The sequence below is a fragment of the Tachysurus vachellii genome, chromosome 11 (assembly GCF_030014155.1).
Source record: "Tachysurus vachellii isolate PV-2020 chromosome 11, HZAU_Pvac_v1, whole genome shotgun sequence".
NCBI classification, from domain to species: Eukaryota; Metazoa; Chordata; class Actinopteri; order Siluriformes; family Bagridae; genus Tachysurus; species Tachysurus vachellii.
In genome coordinates, this window is record NC_083470.1 from 16,588,934 (window position 1) to 16,614,021 (window position 25,088).

The 25,088-nt window shown below is 37.9% G+C and overlaps 1 protein-coding gene and 1 pseudogene across 2 annotated transcripts in view; one reads left to right on the forward strand and one right to left on the reverse strand.

Moving 5' to 3' along the window:
* Window positions 1-11,383, forward strand: part of plat (plasminogen activator, tissue) — a 73,292-nt gene extending 61,909 nt beyond the window's left edge. For both annotated transcript variants that reach the window (XM_060881293.1, XM_060881292.1), the window contains 7 exons: window positions 4,624-4,709; window positions 4,904-4,966; window positions 5,078-5,285; window positions 5,609-5,745; window positions 8,421-8,561; window positions 8,649-8,797; window positions 9,061-11,383. In XM_060881293.1, the coding sequence (XP_060737276.1) occupies window positions 4,624-4,709; window positions 4,904-4,966; window positions 5,078-5,285; window positions 5,609-5,745; window positions 8,421-8,561; window positions 8,649-8,797; window positions 9,061-9,222 (946 nt within the window). In that variant the 3' untranslated portion in view covers window positions 9,223-11,383. The remainder of the gene's footprint in view (window positions 1-4,623; window positions 4,710-4,903; window positions 4,967-5,077; window positions 5,286-5,608; window positions 5,746-8,420; window positions 8,562-8,648; window positions 8,798-9,060) is intronic.
* Window positions 11,384-22,874: 11,491 nt separating this feature from the next.
* On the reverse strand, window positions 22,875-24,621 carry LOC132853768 (ras association domain-containing protein 3-like; annotated as a pseudogene).
* Between the last annotated feature and the right edge of the window lie 467 nt (window positions 24,622-25,088).

Below are 25,088 nucleotides of genomic sequence, written 5' to 3' on the forward strand. Positions count from 1 at the left end.
TGAGCACGCAGCCTTGAGGAGCTCCAGTGTTCAGTGTGGTGGTGTTGGAGATGCTGTTCCTGATTCGGACTGACAGAGGGAGGTGTTTAGTCCCAGCAGGCTCAGCTTCCCAATCAGGTGCTGAGGGATGATTGTGTTGAATGCTGAACTAATGTCTGTGGACAGCATTCGTACATAAGTGTCTTTATTGTCCAGATGGGTGAGGGCTAAATGGAGGGCTGTGGCAATGGCATCGTCTGTGGAGCGGTTTGGACGATACGCGAAATGTAGGGGTTCCAGTGAGGGTGGTATCTGGGTCTTGATGTGCCTCATGACGAGCTTCTCGAAGCACTTCATAACTATGGGTGTGAGTGCAATGAGACGATAGTCATTGAGGCAGGACACTGTAGACTTCTTTGGGACGGGGACAATGGTGGTAGTCTTGAGGCACCTAGAAACAACGGCGCTGCTCAGTGAAATGTTGAAGATGTCCATAAAGACATCTGCTAGCTGTTCTGCACATTCTCTGAGCACCCTGCCAGGAATGTTGTCTGGACCAGCAGCCTTCCGTGGGTTAACTGGGCATAGAGATATTCTCACGTTGTCCGTGGATAGACGTGGATAGAGTACCTGGTCATCGGGGGGAGGGATGGTCTTTCTTGCTGTTACGTTGTTCTGTACCTCGAACCGAGTGTAGAAATCGTTCAGCACATCTGGGAGGGAGGCATCACTATCACAGGCAGGTGAAGCGGTCTTGTAGTTCGTGATCGCCTGTATACCCTGCCACATGTGCCGGGAGTCTCCGCTGTCCTGGAAGTGGCTGTGGATTGTCTGGGCGTGTACGTGCTTTGCCTCTCTGATGGCTCGGGACAGTTTGGCCCTTGCTGTTCTTAGGGCCGCCCTGTCTCCTGTTTTGAAGGCTAGGTCTCTAGTCCTCGGCAGCGCACACACGTTAGCAGTCACTTAGTGGTTAGCACGTTCGCATCACACCTCCAGGGTTGGGGGTTCGATTCCCGCCTACACCTTGTGTGTGTGGAGTTTGCATGTTCTCCCCGTGCCTCGGGGGTTTCCTCCGGGTACTCCGGTTTCCTCCCCCGGTCCAAAGACATGCATGGTAGGTTGATTGGCATCTCTGGAAAATTGTCCCTAGTGTGTGATTGTGTGAGTGAATGAGAGTGTGTGTGTGCCCTGTGATGGGTTGGCACTCCGTCCAGGGTGTATCCTGCCTTGATGCCCGATGATGCCTGAGATAGGCACAGGCTCCCCGTGACCCGAGGTAGTTATAAGCGGTAGAAAATGAGTGAGAGAGAGTGAGAGTATTGGATCCGGAGAGGCCGCTGCGTGCTACTGCCGTGCTGCATTCTTGGATCAATTTGGATCAAATGTGATTGCCAGATTGCATTTCTTCAAGCGGTCTGATAAAGATGGGACTCTCCTAGCACATCAAGCATGTGCTTCTAGCGTTTTTTTTTTCAATACAAGAAAGCTTCTCAATATTTTCTACTCCCCTTGCTCGTTATTATAGATATCATAAGAAATGCTGAGAACGCCTTTGATAAAGTTGATTGGGACTCTGTTTTTTGTTGTAGGTGTCTCTTTTAGAACATCATTAAATGCTGTTTATGAGAGAATTCATTTTTTTTCTTTTATTTACCATGTAGGGACAGTAAAGATTTATGGTTTGATGGGAAGGCCATTTTCTTTTCTTTTACTTATGCTGTCCTGATAAAATATCAATAAAAAAAGATTGGGAATAAATCTGCTCCAATTTTTATATTTACCTGGATATCCAGCAGTTCAATACTAATAACATGCTGTAAGCTACATTGCAATGCTGCATTGTTATATGACGAGCATAATACTGCATTGGACATTACGTTTGGTAACTCACACACTTGTGCAATATTACTCTTTGTAATCACTGACTGATAAGGGCCTATATCATTAATTCCTAATGATACAAACTACGGAGTATGTTTTGGACATTATTTAACCTTGTAAAAGACGAACAAACATTTTAGAATAACAACATTTCTTACTCCAAATTTTAGGGGCTAGCCTTGCCCATGCCTTAACCCTCTCTTCTGTATCATGACTAACCCTGCAAAGAAAGAATTTCACTTATTTTGGACAATATACATTTCACTGTGTTGTAATCTATATTGTCCAAAATAAACAAAAGAGCTTTGTGGTGGGTTGCAGAAGGCCTTGATGGCTGCAGAGGTGTTTTGTTGATGTCTTAGGGTTTTAACCCTTTCTGGCTTGTCCAATCAAAAAATGTATTACAGAATAGATTTACAGAATTTTTGTCATGAATTTTGTACCATGGATGAATATGTACTGAAAGCACTTAGCTTCTCAGGAACTCTGGATAAGGGTCCATGGATTTTGGTTCCTGTGGCCAAATAATTTGAAATGTTAGATTGTGGAAGAGAACCTGTTCCCATGGTCATAACTAGTAATTCTCAAATTTCCAACATAAAAAACAAATGTAAATAATTAATTATTCATTCATTCATTTTCTACCGCTTATCCGAACTATTCTCGGGTCACAGGGAGCCTGTGCCTATCTCAGGCGTCATTGGGCATCAAGGCAGGATACACCCTGGATGGAGTGCCAACCCATTGCAGGGCACAAACACACACTCTCATTCACTCAGGCACTCGCACACTACGGACAATTTTTCCAGAGATGCCAATCAACCATATGTAAACTTTTCTTTTGGCTCGCGAAGGTAAATATTTATAAGTAATCATAACATGTTATAGTGACTCCTAAATATTTTAACCTAAGTTGAAATTGACAGTAATGGAATTAACATTACACTTATTTGGTCTGTTCGTCCGCCGAACAGGCCGTGTAACCTTTATTAATTCTATGAAGGAGGTATCTTCCCGGCCAAGAAAGATTCACTTCTCTTTTACTTTATACCGTAATTTTAATTAAATTAACTTAATAGAGCATGTAGTTCAGACCAGATGTTGCAGGTACCTTAGGTTTGTGAGCGATACTCAGAGACAATCACTTGTGGAACAAAAATATGGCGTCTAATGAATGAGACAAACACAACATAAAACTAACTACCCAAACAAACAAAAGAAATAGAGAAACAAAAATGAAAATAAAATACACAAAAGAAATTAAAATTGGGGAAAGGGAGGAAGAGACTGGAAAAGAAGAAATTAGAAAGGAAGGAAAGGAATGGCAAGCTTAGACTCCAAAATTAAATCACACCCTAACTGGGAAATTGTCACAGAAACTTAAATTCACCTTACAATTCAATGCGAGATTCCTACTTAAAATACGCATCTAAATTGATTGGTAGAGGAAACGGTTACTTGCATTGGCTTGCGGCACAAGAGTCTGGATGTAACGGAGAAATCTCAGTCAGGATGGGGTCAGACATTCTTCCTGAAGATGGTTCTGGGAAGTGAAGCTTGCTGGAAGTTCTTTGAAGGAAGATGGAGTCGTCTCTAAGCTGTTCCGAAAATCTGACCAAGGATTGGTGGTGTTTGTGACAATTTAAAGGTCTCGAACTCAACCCATCTTTGGGGAGATGGCCAATACTACGGCCCGGATTTCGGAGGGAAAAAACTCCCTTTGTTGAAATGAAACAGAAAACAAAAATGCACTGTGTGAAAAACAGATCATTTTGTATACCTTCTGACATCAGACCTTAAAAGGACATACAGCATTAGAAGAGGTATACCTTAACATGCCAGGGTCAGTAATTAAAGTATAACTGATGTTAATACAGTGTTGTGTTCTGACACATGAATAAAATACACCCTTGTCAGGAAAGTAAGGAGCAAATAATTTTAAGTCAGGCAAGCCTTAACAGAAGAAACACATTACAACAGGTTACAAGAATAAGAATCTTAGAGTATCATTATAATTGGGGCGGAGATACATACAAGTATGGGTTAATGCCGTGGGATGTAGGCATTTTATTTAATCGTTTTATTAGTAAAAGGAATGTCCCATTGTGTTGTGTGTGTGTGTGTGTATGCGTTTGCAGGTGAGTGCGTGTGTGTGTGTGTGTGTTCTGGTTGAGGGCCCCTATGAGTTCAATCAGCGAAGCGGCATGGGGTTATCTGGTCTTTGTGTAGGCTCCAGACATTCTGGAGCCAGTTGTGTGTGTGTGACACTGTGGAATGTAGCCCTCAATAAAATCGTAAAACTGGGTTGCTCATCGGTTGATTGAAGAGTAGATGCCGAAGTTTAGGGTGCCTGGGACATGAAATCTAAATGACCTGTACCAGACGCTACACTACCATGCATGTCTTTGAACCGGGGAGGAAACCGGAGTACCCGGAGGAAACCCCCAAGGCACGGGGAGAACATTCAAACTCCACACACACAAGGCGGAGGCGGGAATCGAACCCCCAACCCTGGAGGTGTGAGGGAAACGTGCTAATCACTAAGCCACTGTGCCCCCTAATTAATTATTATTTTCAAATATTTGTTAGGACATCTAAATACTTTTTTCAGTAGAGAGTCAGTTCTAAAAAAGCAGAAAAAATCTCTTTCTGATATGCAAATGGAAAAATAACCATTCTGCTGGCACTATTCCTGAATTCATCTTCAAAACTGAACCCACACAGTAAAATACATAACCATATGCATTTATTTTTATTATTTAGGAACCCAGACAGTGATCTTGGTCCTTGGTGTCACATTTATAAAGGATCCCAGCTGACTTGGGAGCTCTGTGATATTCCTAAATGCTGTAAGTACACATAATTAATAAAACGGATGATTATCGTCACTGTTCATGTTGGTTCTCAGGTCAACAGTTGTCAAAAATCGGGCAAATGCCCTTCCTCATACAATTATGAAATTCTTAATATATATTGAATTATAATGGCATACAGTGCCGTAAGTGTGTTTGTGTGTCTGATTAGTGATGCCTTTTCTACACAGCAAGGAAACCATCTACCATTACAACCCTTGGACCAAGAGCCCCTACAACTGCCATCAGAGGAAGTGAGAATGCTCAGGCACAAATCTGATGAAAATAGCCTTTGCTTAGCAGCCTCCTTACCTAATCTTAAGAATATTTTAACTGACACAGATAAATATTGTTGATTATTTCAGCTTCTTGTGGTCAGCGTTCTGAAAGGCCATCTAGTTCTCTGCCAATATTCAGAATACTTGGAGGTCAGGTTAGTGACATCAAACAACAACCATGGCAAGCTGCTATCACTGTGTACTCACCACGTACCAAATCACACAACTTTTTGTGTGGGGGAGTCCTCATTGACTCCTGCTGGCTCCTCTCTGCAGCACACTGCTTCCAGGAGAGGTGAGCATACAGTTTTTTCTAAGTTAGCCAATTGATTTGACTTTTCTTAAAATTTGTGTACAATTGATTTAAAAGGAAATCAGCTTAAACTTATTGACAACACTTCAAAAATAAAATGTATAAGCAAGTGAAATATTTAAAATATGTGCTAATTTGTGTCACACAATTATGTGTAATTTGTCTGTTTTACACTTTTCAAGCAATATATAATATAAAATAACTTTTACATTTACAGGCACACATATAATATATGTATTTATGCATTTTATAAACAATATATTATTTTAAATTAACTCTGCATCATCTTATGGGTGTATATATAGATTTACAGAAAACCACATGCATGTGATCCTTGGCCGAACCTTCAGGCTTCAGAATTCCAGCAGTGAGCAGATATTTGATGTGGAGATGTATTGGATTCATGAACAATACAACGATGTGAATTATGATAATGACATAGGTAATTTTGAGCTCTATCTATCTATCTATCTATCTATCTATCTATCTATCTATCTATCTATCTATCTATCTATCTATCTATAAGAACCTGTAAAGAACAGGTATAGTTAACACTACTGGACTGTGTACATTAAAAATGCCATATGTGTTATTTAATACATTTAATTCAATGTACCCGAATGCTTTACGTTTTATAGTGTCTGATATGATGTGGGCTATGTGTTCATTGTCAATCAAGTTCATTTGTTTTCATGAGTAATTTTTGAAGTGGTCATCTGCCAACGAGTGCGGGGGGAGGGTCAGAAAGCCCACGAAGGTGACGAGAGAGAGCGAGTGAGAGTTGAGTACAAAAAACTGTGTCGGACAACGGAAAGAGTTTGACCCTGTCTAGGTGGGCTTGTTCAGACTTTTGGGAACAGTTGGTCCCGTGGAGCCCATTTTCCTTACACTATAGACTGAGTGGAGCAGGACGGGGAAACCAGCCTTACTGGTGAACAGCAAACCATGTTTGTCCATTTCAGCTAATGCTAACAACATTTAGCTACACAAGTTGGCGGACATTGCGCTGAACACGTTTGGCGAGCTGGAGCTTCGCTGGATAACTGCACGCACGGGTGCAAATACTGTGACCACTAGTGGATAAGTTTAGACTACGGGACATTTCTTTGGCTGTTGTGGGGGGACTTTTTCTGAGTGGGAAGCTACGTAGTTATTGTTAATGCCCTAACTTTTCAGCTCGGTGAGTTGTATAAAGTGCACCAATGGGCCCCAATGACCACCGCTTTGAGTACTGTTTAGTTTGTTGTTTTATTGACTTAAAGAGTATTGTTTTTCCTTTTACTTGCTTTGTAGGCCTTATGAATGGTTTTCTCTTCGGGGGTTATATTTCTGAGAATTTCTTGATGAAGCTGCAGCCTAACTATTGCAGGAAATAATTAATAAATTCTTATTTTCTATTTTATTATATACTGGGTGTAGTGGCAACTCATTCATCCATGCACACGTGCACACATAAAAACAAGGAGTTTAGGATAATGTACTGTTATTGCATTTTCATGTTCTGATGATATACAGTATGCACTAGCTTCAAAGTAAGTGTAGTAATCACCAATGGAGGCACCACGCTACTAAACTTGATTAAATTTTTTTAGTCACTTTAAATACTATTTCCCATTTTGTGTTATTAACCTACTTAGGTACAGAGAGATCAGCTAGTTTTACCATCCCCCCGCTCAGAGTCCAGAATCCTGCTGCGCCACTGATATATATTATATGTTATCCCTAAGAAACGGGAAGCTAGTCAGGTGATACTAGATGTGGGCCATGGTCGTCTAGGTTTCAGGCGATGCCCAACTGTGAAAAAAGGGTTACATATCTATCTATCAATTCTATCTATCCTATCTAATTTATCTAGTCTATCACTATCTATCAGCAATATCATTAAAACCATTAACTGGTTAAGTGAATAACATTCATCATCGTACTTGTCAAGGGGTGAGATATATTATGCAGCAAGAGAACAGTCAATTCTCAAAGTTAATGTTTTAGAAGCAGAATAAATGGGCAAGTGTTTGAGCAACTTGGTCCAAACTGTGTTTGTTCCTAGGTTCTATTGGATTTAGTTCTTACCAAAAGTGGTCCAAGGAAGGACAACCTGTAAATCAGAAACCAATAATGTTGCTGAACCTAGACCTGGCCAACTGAACCAACCCCAGATCCTAACACTACCCCACAGGCTTGTACAATGGGCATTAGCCATGATGAGTGCATCACTTCATCTATCTCTTTTCTCGCCCTGATGTGCCCATCTAAAACTCTGAAACAGGGTAAATTATTAATTGCAAATGCAGTAATTTAAATTGAATCAAATCGTTATACTCCCTAGTGAAGTAAAGCCTCACTGATGTGTTTTCCCAAACAATATGTTAGGAAATTAGCTATTTATATTTACATGAGAAACTAACCTACACATAAACACACACACAGGTCACCAAGAAGGGTTTCAGACAAATGATTAATAAATTACATGAATGTAAGTATAATAATGATTTATGCTTTTTAATGACCTGCCTTAGATGTATCATATGTAAAATAGCTAAGTTTTCCAAATCATTGAATTTTGAACTGTTTTAAGGATCTATAAAGTAACTTGATGCATATCTTCAAAGGTGGATTCTGTGGAATAGGTGATGAGAGAAGGGGGAAGTATTCATGGTTAAAGAACAAAAGTCTTCCTGGGTTAGTCAGCCCACCTCTTGATCCTAGCTCATCAGATATTTGGGTGAGGAGTCTTCTCGAGAAGACTTTTTTGGGCAGTGGCATAAATAAAGAAGTTTGTCACAGATTTGCATTCATTCTACATGTTTAGTTACCCTAACACTAGCTGAAATTAGGCAGGCACAAACCAGAGGTAATTACCTGACACCACAGTGTCTGTGAGTGTGATTCCACAATCCGTGGACCCCTTTCTCCAAACAATGAATAATCCCTTGGAATTATGTTCTATCTCTGTTCTTGCCTCCTACACTAGCTTGAACTTGTGTTGTTAAAGAAAGGTAGATATAGGGATGAAAACCCTCATACTGTCATAAATGTAAGACTTATATTATGAGTTTGGTTGTATGATCACAGTTGTTTTATTGAATACAAAGATTTATTTCATTTTTTGTCTAACAGCTCTGTTAAAACTGAAGAGTGAATCTGGCATCTGTGCTGTAAATACTCCAGAGGTGCTGCCGGTCTGTTTACCAGACCTTGGAATGGTTTTCCCAGATTGGATGGAGTGTGAGATTTCTGGTTATGGCAAGGACAAAGAATGTAAGGTTTAAACTTTTTCCTATGTAATATGAACATAAAACAAGATTAATGAACTGAAGTATAATAGATCGCATTTATCTTTTTTAGTCTCGCCATTCTATTCTGAGCAAATAAAACAGGGTCATGTGCGCCTTTGGCCCCAGGAGCAGTGTGTGCCAAAGAAACTCTCTGGGCGTGAAATCACGGCTAACATGCTGTGTGCTGGAGACACACGTGGCCTGGACGATGCCTGCAAGGTAATGACTTTGAGAACATTCGCCAATAAAATATTTTATAGCAGGTGCATGTACCATGTGCTATTGTAAAAAATAAATAAATAAATGTAAAAAAAAAAAAAAGGAAATGTCTCTGTCTTGGTGTTCAGTATACTGTAACTCTGAAGAGATAAAAAAATATTTACTTGCCTGTCTCTCTTCTGTTTGCCATGAGAGAAGCTTAACATGTTATTCTAAAGTGAAATGTCATTACAAGTTTTGTTTATTTTTCTCCCTACGTTTAGGGTGACTCGGGTGGTCCTCTAGTCTGTGAAAAGGACAGCCAGATGACCCTCCTAGGTTTGATCAGCTGGGGGGATGGATGTGGAAAGAAGGACATGCCAGGTGTTTACACACGCGTTACAAAATACACAACCTGGATTTCCAGCAAGATGAGATCAAACTAATACACAAATTCCCAGAGCCAGTGGCTAAAACTAGATTAATTTGAAATCATCTTTTGGATTTTCAGAGAGAAATTGATTAAATGATTGCTAGGGAGAAGAAGAAAAGTCATCAAGAATGATAATCCTAACATAATGTATTCATCGCTCCACTTCTAAATGTATTGCCCTTATTTTTTTCCATACAGCAATATCAATGCACTCAAATAGGTGTAATGTTGGAATATGTACACAAATGTACTCTTATATAGAAATTCATCATATGTGTATATTATTATGCTCCCAAGTCCAGCAAATATAAATATGCATTTAAAAATATAAATGATTAAAATTTGAAAACTGTATTCACACTGTATCACAATAAATATATGTAGAGGTTACTGTTTGTGTAACCTAAGTGCCTAACAGCCATTTTTGTGTCATACTTGCTTAATGTTAGGTAAATATGGTATGATTGGTAGGGTGAAGAGTTCCTGGATATTGGACAATGGGATTTATATATTTTTTATATTTTTTCTGAGGTAAATATCCTTTTAATTTCATTTATATTGTGAAAGAATTTCTGATTTTACACAGGTATCATATAGGTTTCCTAGTGCTTTTTAGTGCATACAGTCCCACCCAAAGGTATTTGCAGGTCAAGGCCAATTATGTTGTTGTATATGTAGAAAAATGTTAAGAATCAAGAAGTATAAGACAATTGATCAAATTTTCAGCTTTAATTTCACAGATATGTGTTAAACACCTTTCATGGCAGACCACATGTAACATCATATGCGACACTGATGGTGGGGATCACCCCCAGATCTCTGCCTGCAGCTCATTTGCCCAAAGTAATAAGACCAGTCCCAAACGTGAGATTCCAATGCGTCTGTAATATAATTAAACAATACAAATGTAGCAAACATAACAAACATGAACACAACAAACGTGGTAAACATGACAACAGAGCACATGTAACTAAAATAACATGAACTATACAACATTAACATTGATGTGATAAGACAAAGACTCACAAACACCAAGAGACTCAGACAGACATATATAACACGCTTAATAAAAACTAACAAGACCCAGGTGACATGGTGGAAACAAGGTAGGGGCGTGGCACAGCCCACATAGAAACAATAAAACATGAATATGAGGAGACCTGCCAGCCTGCCCTCTTTTCTCTGGCCAGGGACTGACAAATCTCCTGACACTGCACAATATTCATATGCAAACATTTGTATACATTTGTAAGAGATATTCTTGAAATAAATTAAAGGAAAGAATATTTAATATTTGGTTGCACATCCCTTGCTTGTTTTAACTGCATCAAGCCAGGAAAAACACTGACAATACCAAAATGTTAGATTCTTCTTTTGTGATGGAATTCCAAGCTTTGAACAGGGTTGTGTTCTGACCTGTCCTTTGGAGTTTGTTGGTGATGCCACTTTTGGGTTTTTTTCACAGCTTTCACAATGTTTCCATCAACAGTTGTTGATTTCATTGGCCAACCCATTCAATGCCTCGTTGTTAGTACAATAGTGATTTTCTGTCTTTTTCAGGATATTCCATCTTGTATTTTCTGTGTTCATTGACTGTGAAATGTCTCTGTTTGATTTTCCTTTTTTTTCTCAGCTGGACATGTCAAAACCATTAAAACATTAGAAAACATTACAAAACCAATGTCTCAAGCCAATGAGTAGAATTCAGGGCTATTGTTTAAACAATAGCCCTGAATTCTACTCATTGGCTTGAGACATCAAGATGTAAATTTCAGGAAATTAAAAATAAACTAATGATCTGATCTTCTGATCTCAAACAAATGCCTTTAGTGTATATAAAAAAAACAATATATGTGGCCTTGTATTACAATACTTTTAAATGGGAGTGTATAAAATTTACATATTATTATATTATTTAAACTGATGTTTTTATTTTACATTTTTTAAGTACCTCTGCTGGCTCAGAGAGATTTTTAAGTGGTCTGATATTTTAGGTCAGGTCAAGTAAGACCTTTGTTCATTGTTTATTAAAGGTTTAATCCACATAATTTTAACATGGTGTTAGTCTTTGTATTTTGACAGAGATATTTTTTAAATATACAATATTGTATTAAGTTCATGTAACTATCACCTGTAATTGTATTATTTAGCATTAAATAAATTGTAATTCCACATTTTCTTTGCAATAGCATTACTACATTTGACATTTTAAGTTAACTTGTTTATTTTAAATTTGTATGACTTCTTAAAGTTGTAGTTAATTTAATTAAGTTTTTTGAGTGTTCATTATTTTAGCAAATTCATAATGGAGCTTGTTACCACAACACCACTTAATGCTTTTATTAAACATAGCATAGAGATGTACAAACAAGAGTCATAGAGTCAGACAAGATCAGGAAACAGAAGATCAGGAAATAAATGATCTAATGTCACATCCAGGATAGCATACAAAAAAAGCAATGGCATGGTAACAAGTGGTACAGAGATGAACAGACCATATATACTTTCCAGCAAATTGAACTGAATTTCCTATTATACTATCCTATATAATTGTGCCAGGATGTGTTTGAGTTTAGGTGTGTGTAATTAATGAGTTACCATTACCATATTCTTACCATGGGAGGAATCATGCCCAGTCCTCTTAGTTGTTCGAAAATATAGTTCTTAAGAAATATCCAATCCCCACCCCTGTTTCAGATACATCAGCCTCTTCTATTAAATGATTTTTAGTATTGGGTGTTTCCAAGTAGGTGCTGTGGTGAAGGCATTGTTTACTGGCCACAGGTTTCCATTGCAGCCTCTTAGCTCCATGCATTAACAGGGTGATCAGTTGGGTTGTGGTGCTGCTAAAGCCTTGTAGGTATGATAGAAATTTCTGAACCCCAAAAATCGCTATAGCTCTTTAACACAGCTTTGTTGATGTATTAATCCTGTGTCTTGTATCTCCATAGCAGAGGGTAGATATTTCTGGTATTTCCTGCAGCTCAGGGGTGTAGTGGAAATTTTAAATATCATGAGTGTGCTTTTTTGAGCATGTATATGTGCTTTCATGGTAAATTCTGTGTGTCGGACTAGGGAGAGAGAGAACAGGAAGGCATGTCACTACCATAAACATCCCCACCACAAATGTTCCTGCCATAAACATTCCTGCCATAAAGGGATGGGAAATATAGGGGAGTGTGGGTGCATGTGCTTGATAAGATCTGACCTTACTGAGGTGACTAAGAGGTCACATAAACACAAGCACACACACCAGGCTACACAAGCACATACCTAATGTATAAAAGGGAGAGCTGAGTCACTGAACTTTACCTCTCCACTGTGTAGACTCGGTATTTTGCACTGTAGGGAAGCCGCCTTTTGCTGCAGCAAAATAAATATTGTACCATGTTTTTACATGCCATCAAAACTGCCACCACAGGGGCTACCATGTGTTGGTCAGCATGGACAACACCACAGTGGTTTTCAAACTGATTGACAGTTCCAGAAAGACTGTATGATGTCTAATTATACTCCAGTAAGTATTATTTTTAAGGTGTGCAACCAGATTTTAAACATTTAATTTTTCAGTTTTTCCCATAAAATCATTCTCATTGTTTTTCACTTTATTGAAATTTTACCTTAATTTTAGAGAGTTTGAATGATCTTTCGTGGTTTAATTCTCACAAAAACCTGACATTTTTTTACCAGGTGTATAGACTTGTTTATATCCGCAGTATACCCAGGACAAGATGTTGAGGTCATGCAGAAAGTTTGGGGCTTGGTTTTGAATAAGGTGCTATCTCTGACATTTACCCCTCTATACCACCAGAGGGCAAACCTGTACACATTTTTCATTTCACCCCATTATCATGCTCAACTATATTGTGTTGTCACCTTATTTAAGCTCCCTTGTTTCATCATATCTGTCTAGCATCCTTTCTAGTGCCTGTGGTTTTTTTGCCATAGTATTTTTTTTAATCAGAGTTTTGAGTTTTAAACTGCAAGTTTAAGTGATTTATGAGCTAATACACAAGGTTTTTGCTGAGTAAATTAATACTTTTTTTACTGTTCTTGTGGAAAAGTAGAAATATGTTGATCTAGCAACACAAGCCTTTTAAAAGTTTAATCTAAGTATTCAGTTCTCTGATCAAGTTCTGTGGGGTCAGATGGTTATTCAAAGTTAATACAATTGGAGATTATTGATAAAAGTACTGTATGAGTCATAGCTAACATGAATGTATATGTAATGTGTATATAAAATGCATATATGCTTTAATAATCTAGGAGAGTTTCAGACTGTGGACTATATTGTCTACATTTAATTCGAATGTTGGTATTAAATCATGACCACCATTATGAGTGGGTCCTGTTCTGACTAACACCCAGTGAATCTAGAATGTCGTCGCTGTCAGGCGTAATCCTCGTATCTCCAAAACCGTTATTTTTCAAGAAATTAAAAAAACGCCGTACCTTATCTGCAGTGCACAGGGTTTAGTCCGCGTTGCAGTGGATTGTCTTACGCTCAATTCCTGTCCTCATACGAGCACCAGAACTACTGGGGGTCAAGATTTTTTTTCTTTAAGCCCAGTGATTTGAAGACATTTACCTCAGAAGACGTGTTGATTCGTTGCGACTCTTCTTGACGAGAAATATGCCGTGAAGCTCTTCCGCGGAGTGAGGAAGAGGTGGACAGTTGAAGTGTCCAATGGAGTTATGAGATTTGCGCTCAAGCTATTTTCAAGACTTTAGATTGGTTAATAACTTGTAAAAATAACAGTCCCACCTGGGAACTGACCAATAGCATCGATATGTGAAAAAATATGAAATTGACAGAATTTGGACATACGAGGTTTCCGCCCGACAGCGATGATGTAGAGAAAAGAGGAACTCGTGGATTATCAAAATGAATATGAAAGTTTCCAACAATTAATCTTTCTAAAGGTGAAATCGGTCTTGTGTTTACGATCACTCACTCTCATAATGCATCACCTGCCAGTGCAGCCTGAAAAACTGGGGGAAAAATACCCAGAAGTTTGAAGAAGAAAATTTAAAAAACTTACTTTAAATTGGTTTACAAATAGCGAAAATGTTTTTTTTTTTTTTTTTTTTTTTTTTTTTTTTACAAATAGCGAAATTCTTTCCTTAATAATACATAGTATACTAGGCTAAACTGGAAGGATATTACACCATATTGTTAGGAAAGAATTCACACTACTGTTTTTTTTTTTGTTTTTTGTTTTTTTTACAAATTATTGTGTTATATATTTACTTTATTTAGAAATATCTAAATCTGAAATCTTTTGTTTAGATAAAATACTTTGTAAAAGCACATTTTGCAGCAATTACAGCTTCAAATCTTGAGTCTGTACATCTGTAACTGGTAGAAAAGGGACTTGGGGTTCAGACACTTGGCCAACCGGAAGTATTCAAAGGTTCTTTTACTCCATGAAACGAAGCCCCTGATTCCAGACTTAGAGGCACCTGCCTCCACAATGAAGGGACTTCATGGATAAGAGTGTGTGAGAATGTGGTCATGTGTCTCTTTGGCTGTGAAGTTCAATGCCAGGCACCAATTTTCCTCAGCTATGGACTGGGGTCAAGCTCCATATAGTATCTAAGTGGTCCAATTGTACAGTTGATGCGGGGCAGCCTTCTGCCCTTGGCCTTGCTGAAAATCTGCCTCACGTACTGACTCAGGAGACAGGGAGCATTCTTGAGGATTTTACTACAAATAACAGTGTATAATCTGACAAAAAAGGGACTGGAATATACTCACTATATGTGCACAGTGGCCAGGATGCTGCTAATGACAGGAATAGCCGACTTTGAAGCATTTGCTAAGAGTTTCGTTCTTATGTAGATGTTTAAATTAAACTATTTAATTTTCTCTTTTTGTTAAATTACTTTCCTGTCACAGTTAATTTTCTTTTCTTTTTTTTTGGGAGACTTTCTTTGTTTTCTGTCTTCAAATAGCATGCAGAGGAAACCCATTTCCGAGCTTTTTAATATTTTAAGAAAATAAATTGATGAGGGCGAAGATCTTAATGAAGAAGTTTATTCCAGTTTAGCGGTGACAAAACTGCTACTTTGAGTTCATCTGAGTCAAGAAGAACACAGGACAAATCCTGCTCAAGCATTTTATACTGTTTTCCTCTTTGTAGTTTAAATGGGGTTTCACTTTAAATGTGTATTGAGTGTAAGAACTAAGTGTCTCCCAAATGGATGGGTCACACATTGTAATCTAGCCAGATGTCTTTAAATGTTAATCATGGTCACGTACACTTTGGTATTCCCTGCTAAAAAAACAGCATTGCTGGTCCAGCATAAGGTATGTTTTGCATGCTTGGACCAGCTTGGGATGGCGGTATGCTGGTCCAGCATTAGCTGCTGGTTGCTGGTGTGCTGGCCGACCAGCCTGGGATGGTGGTATGCTGGTCCAGCATTAGGTGCTGGTTGCTGGTGTGCTGGCCGACCAGCCTGGGATGCTGGTGTGCTGGCCGACCAGCCTGGGATGCTGGTGTGCTGGCCGAACAGCCTGGGATGCTGGTGTGCTGGCCGACCAGCCTGGGATGCTGGTGTGCTGGCCGACCAGCCTGGGATGCTGGTGTGCAAGTCAACATACTGTATGTTGTCTTTTGGATGCTAGTATAATCCCAGCAAGACCACAACAAAACACATTTGTTACATATCACATTTCTTAGTGCATATTCATAGTTAAATAAAGACCAAGACAATTTTCTAGAGAATTGCAATTCACTTTTTAATAAAGAAAAACATTCTGGATATTCCTATCATTTACATGGCTTTCTTTATATATATATGTATATATATATATATATATATATATATATATATATATATATATATATATTATTTGTGCATGTGTGTATATTACAGTGTGATGGCAAATGTCATTGTCCAATAAATATTTTAAACAAACTTATATATACATATATATATATATATATTTATATATATATATGTGTGTGTGTGTGTGTGTGTGTGTGTACATACATACGTATATATATATATATAAATATATATATATATATATATATATATATTTTTTTATATTTATATAATATATATATATATATATATAATGTGTGTGTGTATGTATGTATAAGTTTGTTTAAAATATTTATTGGACAATGACATTTGCCATCACACTGTAATATACACACATGCACAAGTAACGTTACACAATATAACCTTTACAACACACATTTTTGTTCTTAGCTTCCGCTCTCTCTTTTAGCGAGTAACAAGTAGCATGTGGTGGATGACCATGTTTTTTTAAGAAGTGCTACCCGGAGTCGTTTGCCTTTAGACAACTCCTGCTCTATGTCTTCTTTATTCTCTGAAAAATTATAGAAACAAAATAAGAAACAAAACTATATATCACTCATTTGTTTATATTGTGCAGTGAACAAGTTACGATAAAACAGCTCCTGCTTAAGTTACACACCTTTAAGCATCAGTATTTGTGCCCTGAAGAAGTCTTTCTTCCATCGTACCCAATAAACCTGAGTTTGGTCAAACATGTCATAGTTAAAGTCCATAATTTCGGTAGTTGAAACAACTGCCGTGCAGCCGTCATCCGGGTACCTCACGTATGCAAACATTCTGATTCCCAGTGATCAGCAGATTCGTCGTGTAGACGTGGAAGCTTTTTATTTACACCAAAACAAAATCCTAATTACGGTGGCAAAAACACAAGTAAAGTTGGCTCCATATTCACAGATTCGAATTTCCCGAGTCAATAGCTCCTGACCTAAACACTCTTATTACACAAATAACACCTCTTTTTTATCGTAGTAATGTAGAGAGGCAGCTACAACGCAGCTACAACCCAAGTTTCCTCAATATCAGCTTCCTTCCGCGTTGGACAAAATACATAATTCTCTATGTGCGAACACCTAAGAGACATATTCCAAGGGACAGTCTGCAAAGTGCAAAACCCGAAAAGCGAAAACAAAATACAGTCAATAGCTTTACTGTAATACACTGTACTGTCACCAAACTCACACATCACTGATGTCCTGATAGATGTACTACAACATTTATTTTTGGAAAATGTGTTTTTGTTTATTTTTTATGATTTTTCATAATATATAAAAATCAATAGCTTCACTGTAATACACTGTACTGTCACCAAATTCAGATCACACATCACTGATGTCCTGATAGATGTACTACAACACTTATTTGGGAGAAATGTCTTTTTGTTTATTTTTTATGATTTTTTTTATAATACAAAAAAATCAATAACTTTACTATTATGGAAACTATATTCAATAACTTCACTGTAATACACTGTACTGTCACCAAACTTAGTTCACACATCAGTGATGTCCTAATAGATATACTACAACACTTATTTTGGAGAAATGTGTTTTTCTTTATTTTTTATGATTTTTCATAATAATAGAAAATCAATAACTTTACTGTAATATACTGTACTGTCACCAAATTCAGAACACACATCACTGATGTCCTGATATATTTACAGCTTTACTGTAATACACTGTACTGTCACCAAACTCAAATCACACATCACTGATGTCCTGATAGATATACTACAACACTTATTTTTGGAAAATGTGTTTTTGTTTATTTTTTATGATTTTTCACAATAATAAAAAAATCAATAGCTTTACTGTAATACACTGTACTGTCACCAAATTCAGATCACACATCACTGATGTCCTGATAGATGTACTACAACACTTATTTGGGAGAAATGTCTTTTTCTTTATTTTTTACTTTTTTTTATTTTTTATATTTTATTTTTTTGTAATACAGTGTATTACAGTAAAGTTATTGATTTTTTTATATTATGAAAAATCATAAAATATAAACAAAGAAACATTTCCCGAAAATAAATGTTGTAGTACAACACTCAGGACATCACTGATGTGTGATCTGAATTTGGTGACAGTACAGTGTATTACAGTAAAGCTATTGATTTTTTAATATTATGAAAAATCATAAAAAATAAACAAAAACACATTTCCTGAAAATAAGTTTTGTAGTACATCTATCAGGACATCAGTGATGTGTGTTCTGAGTTTGATGACAGTACAGTGTATTACAGTGAAGCTATTGATTTTTTAATATTATGAAAAATCATAAAAAATAAAGAAAAAGTCATTTCTCCAAAATAAGTGTTGTAGTACATCTATCAGGACATCAGTGATGTGTGGTCCGGGTTTAGTGACAGTACCGTGTATTACAGTAAAGTTATTGATTGTTTTTTAGTATTCGCTTTTCGGGTTTTGCACTTTGCTGACAGTCCCTTGGAATTTGTTTCTCAGTCGTCTGCTCATAGAGACTTGTTTATTTTTTCCACCGCAGAGGAAAGCTGATTTTGAGAAAAATTGGGTTGTAGCTGTTTCTCTACATTACTACGATATAAAAGAGGTGTAATTTGTGTAGTAACAACCTTTAGGTCAGGAGCTATTGACTCGGGAAACTCAAATCTGTGAATATAGAGCCACCTTTACTTTAGTGGCAAACACAAGATGATCTGGAACACGTGCACTTATACTAATTTCGATAAACACTGTAAGGTATATAATGTAGTCGAAAACATTGCGAGATTTATTTTTGGAAAGTGCAGGAACTACATTTACCTTCGTGAACATAGTTGCTTTAAAGGTTGCATAGCAACGCTGATGCTGGGTAATATCTCTTCACATTACCGCTTTACTAATAAAACAAACAACTTAACTACCTCTTAATTGAGACAAATGGATTATATATATATATATATATATATATATATATATATATATATATATATATATATATATATATCTATATATATCTATATAAAAACCATCATTCTGTATGATTTATATGCTGCTTCCCTCATGGAGCCTGGCAAGTCAACATTTGTTGGTGTTACTATATTTAATTTGTGGAGACACTTTAATCCCTAACAAATGATTTTTAAATGTTTTTATTCTTTGTTATTCAAAACTTTTTGAGCTTTGTTATTTCAGTTCTTTATTCAAAAGAGGGAGCAAAAGAAATAACACACTTATAATTAAATATATTCCAATATATTGTGTTTTAATCTTGTATTAATGTGTTGCATAGAAACATACACAAGCAAAAATAAAGCTTGTTCCCATAAAGCTCATTCCAACAAGATCATACTGGTTAACCAGCTACACCAGTCCCGTTTTGCTTGAAAACACCATGACTATGCTGGCCACCCATCTATACCAGCACTGACCAGCATTATACCAGCACTATACCAGCATGAACCAGTAAAAACCAGCCTGGACCAGCATGGAATTCATGCTGGTTGATGCTGGATTTTTCAGCAGGGTTGTTACAGTTATCATCACCCAAATGGTCATTTTAAATGGTAATCGAGGTCATGTATACCCTTTGTTTAGTGATGAACCTTGATGTCCTGCTGCCGCTCCCATACTAACAATTTAATGAAGTTTATTCATTTAGAGTTCTAAATGTATTACCTTATGATACTTAAGCCTTTTGACAAATGAGCTCTTTCCGATGTGTATCTTCTAGTGGACTTTGGATGCATACAATCTGTAATTTCTTACAGTATCCAGCTCATATTTAAGTCATAGAAGGCACATAATCATTAAGTATGTCAAACATTCAGCTTGTACAGTGTGTGAGCTGCCAGATGTTTAGAAATTATTTCTCTGTTGTTAACTGTCAGAGAGATAACTAACACTTGCCACAAGTAAAGGTAACACTAATTTTACTTGTTATAAGTGTGTTATCTCTCTAACAGTAAAGATTTTAGCTTTAGAAGTACGCATCCAGAGTCTTGACAGGGTTAGCAATAGTGAGAGTCATGAAGTGTCTGTAGGGGAAAATCTAGATACTGTACCTTAGGCAGAGTTAGTAACCCACCAACTCAGTGGCATAGCCACAAAGCTAATACTGGGGAGCACCACTCCTCTACACATCTAACAGATTTAATCTCCTTAGTAAAGCACCCACTGAGAATCCTTAAAGAGCTCTGGTTATAGGAGACTCCAACATAAGGCAATTTAGGGTAAAATTAGCCATGCTAATTCTGAGGCTGTAGTATGCTCTGGCCCTATCGCTATGTGGCCTGCCGATGTAGCTTAGAGTAGGTTATGGTGGCTGAACTGCTAAATAACATTTACAATTAAAGCATTTGGCAGATGCTTTTATCCAGAGTGACGTACAAAAGTGCTTTTAAGTCTCAATCATTGAATATTAAGTCTGGTTCACTATGTAAAACACTGTTTAAAGTTTTTTTTTCAAATATACACACATACTACAAACAAGGAAGAAAGTGCTAGTTCAAGTATTTCATGAAGAAGTAGGTCTTCAATCATCGTTTGAATAACAGTACTCTGAAAACAATGTGGGCTTTGAAGATAATTGGAGCACTTTTGAGGGCAAGGCTGGTCTGTCAGGAAGGAACTGTGTCCATCCCACTCGGGAAGGTGCTGCTCTCACTGCAGCATAGCACATAAAGAACAATCCAAGTTAATAGGTGAAAATCCAGACAAGGAGCGAATGACAAGGCAAATCTGACCACTTGCTAGCTGCAATGAGTCATCACCCACATTTCAAAAATGTATAAACTCTGGAATTTTTTTTGCAGTAATCTTATTAGTATAAAATTAGATCATAGTGAATGCACAGCCAGAACCTTTGATCTGAAGCAAGTACTGTTAAATATAAGGAATATCTTTTGCATCTAAAGCACTCATTGTAAATTAAATGATTACTCCTCAGGGCCTGTATTCATAAATCATCTCAGAGAGCCTAACCCTAACCCTAGTTAGATCACTAACTTACCAGAATAATAATGAACTGGACATAGATCCTGATCTTGCATGATCTTGCATAAGGTATGCGGTCATGAAGTCTAACTGTTCATGCACATACAACACAAAAAAAGAAAATCAGGTTGTGCAATGCTTAGTGCTGGTGCTTGACATAATGTTTCTTACAGGCCACGGAATGCTTTAAGGTGCTGTTCTTAGAGATCTATAGAATCTGAGTCTTTGACAGGTCCTTTTAACAAATCATAGAACAGTTGGGCAAGCAAGGCATAATCTTCTGTCCATGGCCTACAATATCCAGTTGTGCCTAGAAATGAGTGGAGTGCTTTGGCAGTAGTGGGTGGGCATATTTTCTTTACAGCAGATGTCCTGTCTTTAATTATGGATCTAACACCTGCTCCAATGGTCTGCCCTAAGAAGGTAGTCTGCTCTTTAGCAACTTGTGCTTTGTGTAGACTGCACTTGTGTCTTTTCTTATGCAAATAGTTCAGAAGATCTGACAGCTCAGCTTTATACAGGTATATGTCCATGTCTGATGACACGATTAACATGTCACCAACATACTGAATGACTGTTGACTGTTTGACTGGGCATTCTGGATCAGCTAAATCGCATCTCACTGCCTGATGATACATGGTTGGAGAATTTTGAAAACATTGAGGTAAAAGAGTCCACTGATATTGTTCAAAATCTACAGTAAATGCTAACCAAGGTTGGCTATCCTGGGGCAAAGGAACAGAGAAATAACCATTTGACATATCAATTACAGAAAACAATTTACAGTCTAAGGGCAAGCCATTACAGATGGTGGATGGATCTGCAACTAAAGGAGTTATATTGTTTTATGTGTTTATTTGCTAGTCTGTGGTCAACTGTGAGCCGCCATGTTCCACTGACTTTCTTGATGGGCCATATGGGAGAGTTACATGGGCTGTTTGTCTTAACTAGAACACCCTGTGCCAGTACATTTACATTAGATTTACATTTTTGGCATTTAGCAGACACCCTTATCCAGAGTGACTTACAATTTATTTCAGTTTATACAGCTGAGCAATTGAGGATTAAGGGTCTTGCTCAGGGGCCCAGCAGTGGCAGCTTGGTGGACCTGGGATTCAAACTCATGACCTACCGGTCAGTAGTCCAACACCTTATCTATTAGGCTACCTACATCTTGCCATAAAGTTTATGATCATATTTCTGCATACCATGCATTTTGTCTGGATTCCCAACATTAAAATCTTTCTTTAATTGCAAATGTCCTGTCAGATTGGTCTCCTGAGAAGTCATGGTAATACTAATTTATGTCTCTGTTTCTTACAGTGCTGGCATGGAACTAACCCAAAGTAAAATAGAGCCATTTTATTCCGGCATGCAGCTTAATCTTTCTCAGGTCTATTTCCATCTAACCAAGATCAACTTTACTTATTCTTTGGTAAATTAAACATGCAGGTCAGCAGTACCTAGTATTACTGCCATTCTCTCACTTCACTAATATTGGATTGTTGCTTTGACTCTTAAAAATAAAATAAGACTTACAATATAGATAAAAAAGAACAAAGCCTCCTCACATAAATTAAAAACAAAAATATATACAGACCATCAACAGTAACCATCAATTAAATAAAATAATCAAACAGAACAGAATCTCAAGCTTGCATTTTAAACTTGTCAAGACAAGAAAAAAGGGTGTGTGAGATGGGAGTTTGGCACTCATAATCGAGCAATCACAAATCATCTCTGGAGGTCAGAGTTCTTGTTTGAGAGAGAGAGTGATGTGTGTCACCTTATACTGTAGTTTATTTTGTGAATCTCCTAAGGCATCAGTCCACTCTCTCTCTCTCACGCTCTGTGTGTGTGTGTGTGTAAAGCACTGTTAATTATGGCTGCTAGTTGCTCTGAGTGCCTCTTCCAGCTTCTCTCTGTAGATGTTGTAGCATGTGGTATCACCTGGACCTGGTCCTGTTCCTCTTTGTCCAGGATGCGTAGGAAGTTGTGAAGCTCTGGAATGAGAAAGCGTCCCACATGACTTCTCGTCTGCTGCTCTCTGAGGACAAAGCTGAGTGTGTCTAGGTTTGGCCCAGTCAGCAGACGCACGAGAAGAGGGTGATTAGACTCTGACAGCTTACAGACACACACGGTCCTCACGGCGGAAACATTTGTACAGGGTGAACTTGGCTGGGTTGTCAGCTACTGTGAACTTGCGCAGCAGAGACTTGATCACCTGCTGTATCGTGTTGGAGCTGCTGATGTGCGGCGTGTTTACAGAGCTGCATGGTAAATAAAATGCCTCTGCTACAGTCATCCCTAGTAGTCCACCAGTCACAGTGACTTTTATAAAGCCTGTGTACAACCCATCAGGATTCAGTGTCTTTTTTTAAAGTTGTCTCGTGTGGCTGCGTTATACAATTCCATATTGTGCTTAATCTCCTCATAACTGAGATGAGTCCAAAGGTCTTTCTCCTTCTCAACATCCAAGTCAAGTCAAGAAGCTTTTATTGTCATTTCAACCATACTGTATATAGCTGTTGAAGTACACAGTGAAATGAGACAACTTTTCTCCAGGACCATGGTGCTACATAAAACAAAGACAGAGCTAAGCACTTAGTAAATAGTCCTAGCCACATAAAGTATAACTGTGCAACCTGGTGCAAAAAGTGCAGGACAAGACAGACAAGATAGTGCAGGACAAAAGACAGAATATTCTTCAGTTTTACCTTCCTCCAGCTGTTGAGCCTGGCTCTCCACTCTGATCTCTTGCCGGAGGGTGAGTGCCACAGTGGTGCTCCTGATTGGCCTGTTGATGTTCAGCAGGAGTTTGGCTGCCCTGCTTTGCACTCTGTCCCAGGGGAGCTGTCCTTGGTGCTGATCTTGTCCATTTGTCAACGGTTCTGTCCAGGGTGCTGCACCGTCACTGCTTTCTTCTGCCGGCAGGTGGTGAAGAAAGGTATTTTCATGTGTTTGTGTGGTGGTGCATCACCCTGGACAGAACATATTTTCATTTTTACATATAATTACTCCAAGATTGGTCACAATGTTTTTGATTGGAATACCACAAATATCTGATATATTACAGTTTGCTAAAGGAAAAATAAACAATTTACTCAGATTCCTTCATAATCCTGATGCAAATAAGAATTAATTAATAAAATTAACAGCCTTATAAATGTCATGTGTATCTTTCAAAAACAGTGTTGTGTCGTCCACAAAATGACATAACTTAAATTCCATCCCCATAGTTCTCATGCCTTGAAAATACCTGTCAGGGACAGAAGACGACAGAGGCAGATATAATGTAAATTTTTATGTAAATTAATTGAATAGTAGAAGATAAGTCCAGGGGCCTGTTTCAGAAAGCAGGTTAAATGAAAACTCTGAGTATGTTAACCCTGAAATGAGGGAAACTCTGGGTTTTCCATTTCAGAAAGGGAGTTATGTTAAACCCGAGAAAGCAGGTTAAGTTAAACCCGTTTCTGAATACTTATACTCAGAGTCAGTTACCATTGTAACTTACTCTGTGAACCTAACCTGGTTGGGAGCAGGTTTTCTTCAGTAAACCCAGAGTTACTGTCGGTCTCCTCCCCTTTTTTAAAGGGGAAGCGATGTTTAAACACCTCATTCATTGCCCACATTTCAATTACGCAGAGAACAGCAAAGGGAACGTAGGATGTGGTAGCTCAGTGGTTAAGGTGTTGGACTACTGATCAGAAGGTCATGGGTTCAAATCCCAGGTCCACCAAGCTTTTGTGGACACAATTGCTCAGTTTTATAAATTAAAACAAAATATAAGTCACTCTGGGTAAGGGGGTCTGCTAAATGCCGTAAATGTAAAATGAATGAAATGGCGTGTCCTTTTATGGACGATCCTGTTGATGAAGAGTCTGTATTAATTCGTTTGAGCCCAGAGTGGATTTTTGTCCCTATGCATTTTTATTTGAGCGGTACCGTTTTTCTTTACAGTCAATAAGATCCATAATCTCATCCATCCTTACATCAGCCATCGTGGCCGTGCTCTTACATCTGAGCAGATGCTTTGCGTTGCCTTACTGTACGTTTCTTTGCTAATTATAGTTTTGTGTATAACATCGGG